Below are 4,163 nucleotides of genomic sequence, written 5' to 3'. Positions count from 1 at the left end.
CAAAACGATTATCACGCGTCCATAATGTAGCACTGCAGCAATGTAAGGATAAACCTGTCTTAGGGGTAACACATTCGTGCGCGGAGTCGGCACAACACCCGGAGTACCTGTAAGAAGTGATGCACCCAACGGACATAGTTCTATCGGCGACCTGTAAGTATTGGTGCCCCCTCTCTCGATCCGAAAAGAAAGAAAAGTCGGAGAATCGTTTCAAAGCTAGAACGCCTCCAGCCGCAGCAGGAATGTGCGAGCACAACGGGACCACGGCGCAATCGTGAATCTGTACAACCCAGCTCTCAAGTCTTATCCGCCGATATGCAGTTATCAGCTTGCTTACATAATCTAATGTGGTCGAAGATTGATCGTATATTTGGGCTGATATTCTGACAACTTTTTTAATCTTAGAACATACCTTAGTGCTCGAATTATCTCACTCATGTCCGTCCCGTGTAGTCCGCACCCCTTATAGGACAAGAAGAGCAGAAACGGTTCGGGACTGCTTTACTATCAGAGGACCTAGGAACAGCCGAGCCCGTTTCCGGTCCTTGCCGTGCTAAGTCTGTCCTACGCAGTATATCAGGCAGGTTGATACTTGGCCCGTTGTTCCTCGACTCTATGCCATTCCACTACTTGCCATGCAGACCACAGACATGGACACTGGAGACCCTGCAGTCGTGACGGTGGCTTTCGGCATCTCATTTCATGGTCATGTAGGTCAAGGCACACTTCTTCTTTCTCAGATTACAGAACCTTCCTCGCCTACTCAAGTTCTGGTCACCGCCGGAGCCGGGAAAAATTTGCCAACCCTGACGTCATCGTCATCGGAGCTTCGTCAAACCACTTGGAGAGGAGCAGAGGACGGAAGCTCACAGATCGATGACCCGTCGATGCCAAGCTCTGTCCTCGACACTTCTGATGTTGCTCGCTTCTCTCCACTCTCACCTGCGCCACCCTTGTCAAACAAGGTTCCATATCCATACCCAAACTCGACGCAGAGTGTTCTTTGGGGCACTGGAACAGGGTCTTTCGTCGGGGGCACTGCCTTTCCAACAGTAATGCTAGGCGACCCTGTCCACGTAACAAGTACCGGGCATGACTTGTCAACATCGCTGTCCTTACTGCTGTGTGGAGTTTCACTCTGTCTGAGCATTGATTTCTTTCGAAGGTAATATAAGATCTACGTTAGCTATGTCATATATCAATAGATTTACAATTTGATCATGAGATAATTGGCATATGAAACAAACAATATTAAAGTCACTCATTTCGAGCTGAAACACCTATAAGCTCCTAGTCGGACGTCCTATATCATGACTTGACGTTCACTTAGTTAACGTTGACGATGAAGCGGTTTCTGAATGGGCACGAGACCTAGCTGAATTTGGAAACCTACGTCGAATTCGGACACATAAGGCATCAAAGCACAATGCAACAGGCTATCTTAGGCTGAACTACACTATGCAGCTATACAGCTCTTAGATAATTACGATAGGGACCTGTCTGTAGATAACTATGAATGCCATCACCGACAGTCTCAGATAAGCCCGAGGTTAAACCGATGCTGTCTCGCTTCTTGGTCGCAGAGCTATTAGTCTCCGTTCCGAACCGTCGTCCTCTTGCTGCTTGCAACTGCTAGCGATCGAGTCAACAGAGTTTTTGAGTTCAAAGGACCAGTCCTGGAACTGCTCGAGATACGTTTTTACGCTATCGAGATCCCTTCGTGTACCATCAGCCCATGAGACCTCATGCGGGGACAGGTAGAGCACAGTCAACTTACCACCGGAGCGCCGTGTTCTGCTCCGTGAGCCGGTCGATCTGCTTTGATGCAGAATCCATCTGCTTTTCGAGTTGCGAGTTGCTTTGCTGTAGCAACTCTCTGCTTCCCTCTAGCGCAATTACTTTCTCCTCCAGGCAGTCAATCCTGCCTTGATAGGAACCTGACTTCTTTTCCAAGTCAAATGCTCGAGCATCCAGCCGAGTAGAACAGAGCTGGAGCTGATCTGTCCAATACTCTTCCTGTGTCATACGAAGCTCGAGCAATGCTACCTGCTCAGGGAGTCCATGATATGGATCTGTCTGGACGACCCGAGGCTCACATTCTCTCCAAGAGATATCTTCTGACGTGGTGTTCCATGTTGCGGTCGTCTCCTGCAGCGACTCCCAGTTTTCTTGTTGGAACTCGATTGGCCACGGAGATTGACATTGTGCCCTCGGAAGATTCAAGTCCGGCTCAAAGGAGTATTCATTGACGTCAGCGAACAAGTCGGAGGAATCAGCTGTCATGTGTCCAGACCCTAGGTTGTTTCGATATAAGATCGCCGGTGGAGAGCTCGAAGGAAAGGTCCAATTCTCCCAAGTGGCATTAAGGTTGTCAGGGACACCAGCACAGAGCGCAACTTCGCTGTCTGGAGGCGTGATGCTGTAGATACTCATACCCGGATGGCAAGACTGGTCATCCATCGTTGTACGAAGTATCTCCCAAGCAGCCCTCTAGCTTAACCAAACAGGTTTTATACTATACATTACTTAGAATCATCCTTGCGCAGTTATCGTCGAACATCCTTCGTGGTCTATGCTAACGATGTGCTACCAAAACAAGATTACGATTTCAAAGGCGTCCGCGTGCAATACAGTTTAGCAAACTTGACCCAGTTTCGGGGACCCAGGCGTATACTTGGATCAAGCATACGGCTGAGGACTTCCTTCGCACGACCGGTAACGGAATCTCAGACATCGGACGATCTGTCTATCTCGCACACGCACAAAAGTCTGTTCAATGCTATATGGACAGTACTAACTAGAAATGAAATGTAAAGAGATCAGCTGTAATGACGGCCCGGTTCGGACCTCGGACCGGATCTTGTCACTTTCAATCCATGCCTCTCCTATTTACAGCTGCTTTTCTACTATACCTAAGGGGCTTTCACTGTCGGTATGCCGAGAAGTGTATCCCTGCCTATCCAGTATAGGGCTAATCCGTTCGAAAAAGGGAGTCGACTTTCCGCCAATCTCGCACCCTCAACCTGTTAAGTCTGGTTGTCTAAGAATCTCGAGCTCAAAGAAGAGTTGCAATGGGAGCGAGAGCGCTTCTGGTATACTAGCCGACTTCGATAGACTCGTTGCGCCTGAGAATAGCTTAAGTCAGTCTCTTGGGATTGACGAACGAATCGGGATAGCGATAAAGTCTATCGCGTGTAATGGAGTGGCCAGGTCTAACTGTACTCGGAAATGTATATCCTCTTGACTTCATCGTCTATCCTCTACTAGTATTAGACTACGTCCGCAACTTTAGAAAGAACCTACGTGGTTTAGCAAGTGAAGGATGAACCACGTACCAAGAGTCGCGCTGAAAAAGTTACAGACGGATCCATCCATGAATCCGGATGGTCGTATGGATCCATCGCTCACATGCTCATCACTCGCACGGGAACATATTCTGAATGGACGGTCGCTACCTCAAGTGATATTATGACTTACTTACCAACAGACTTCGCCGTACTCGGCCACTTATAGGCTTAAGAGAGTACCCATGTGACGAGTGCCGTAGATGTTTCTTCTGGATCTAATGATCATAAGCCGTCGGTCTGTTACTGCGCCGCAGCCACAATCTTTGCACAGTGCAGGAACCTGGAACCTGGACGTCTGCCGCTCTCAAGACAATAACAAACTCCTTTCACAACGCGGCTCGACATAACACCCAACAGCCTGCAAGAGTAGAAAGAATCAGATTTTGGTAACGCTATTGCGCCTCTACTACGATCGATCTTTGATGAGATAGAAAGATGATAGTTAGGAGGGAGGAGACTTGCGGCAAGCGTAGTAGATCTCCCCTTTGCTACTATGTGATCCGCCTTGGCATACGGTAGGAGGCACAGCAGATACGGTCCTTAGCGTACCAACCAACATTGTCGAACAACATGTCAGTATAACAGCTTGATCTCGCACAATCTCTGCTGTCTTTCAATTAAATGACCTAACGCTACAGAGTCTATCATGGAAAGAATCACTATACACTCGATGCTCAACGATCAGAACGTACCAGTCGAGCATTGCGACCTGAATTGTCCAGCCATCAAGAATCCTGGCCACACTGGTAAGAATCCATTCAGGCATCAGCGGAAAAAGAGAGTAAGTCAGACACAGGCTGCATTGCCTGATAGTTC

The 4,163-nt window shown here is 48.3% G+C and overlaps 2 protein-coding genes across 2 annotated transcripts; both read right to left on the bottom strand.

The window, feature by feature from the left end:
* Positions 1 to 822: 822 nt before the first annotated feature.
* On the bottom strand, positions 823 to 1,234 carry EJ05DRAFT_481319 (uncharacterized protein). The gene has a single exon (XM_033745053.1). It carries the CDS (start codon positions 1,148 to 1,150, stop codon positions 833 to 835), a length of 318 nt encoding a protein of 105 aa, XP_033594856.1. The 5' UTR covers positions 1,151 to 1,234; the 3' UTR covers positions 823 to 832.
* Positions 1,235 to 1,371: 137 nt separating this feature from the next.
* On the bottom strand, positions 1,372 to 2,565 carry EJ05DRAFT_384080 (uncharacterized protein). The gene is made up of 2 exons (XM_033741251.1): positions 1,672 to 2,565; positions 1,372 to 1,533 (listed from the first exon to the last, which is right to left on the bottom strand). The coding sequence occupies exon 1, from the start codon at positions 2,458 to 2,460 to the stop codon at positions 1,774 to 1,776; it is 687 nt and encodes a 228-aa protein (XP_033594855.1). The 5' UTR covers positions 2,461 to 2,565; the 3' UTR covers positions 1,372 to 1,533; positions 1,672 to 1,773.
* Between the last annotated feature and the right edge of the window lie 1,598 nt (positions 2,566 to 4,163).

This window comes from Pseudovirgaria hyperparasitica (assembly GCF_010093815.1).
Source record: "Pseudovirgaria hyperparasitica strain CBS 121739 unplaced genomic scaffold EJ05scaffold_81, whole genome shotgun sequence".
NCBI classification, from domain to species: domain Eukaryota; kingdom Fungi; phylum Ascomycota; class Dothideomycetes; order Acrospermales; family Acrospermaceae; genus Pseudovirgaria; species Pseudovirgaria hyperparasitica.
This window is presented reverse-complemented; position numbering and strand designations above follow the sequence as displayed.

What these genes read in the sequence shown, in the direction of transcription:
- EJ05DRAFT_481319 (XM_033745053.1), bottom strand. Translation starts at nt 1,150, where the DNA reads ATGCTCAGACAGAGTGAAACTCCACACAGCAGTAAGGACAGCGATGTT.
- EJ05DRAFT_384080 (XM_033741251.1), bottom strand. Translation starts at nt 2,460, where the DNA reads ATGGATGACCAGTCTTGCCATCCGGGTATGAGTATCTACAGCATCACG.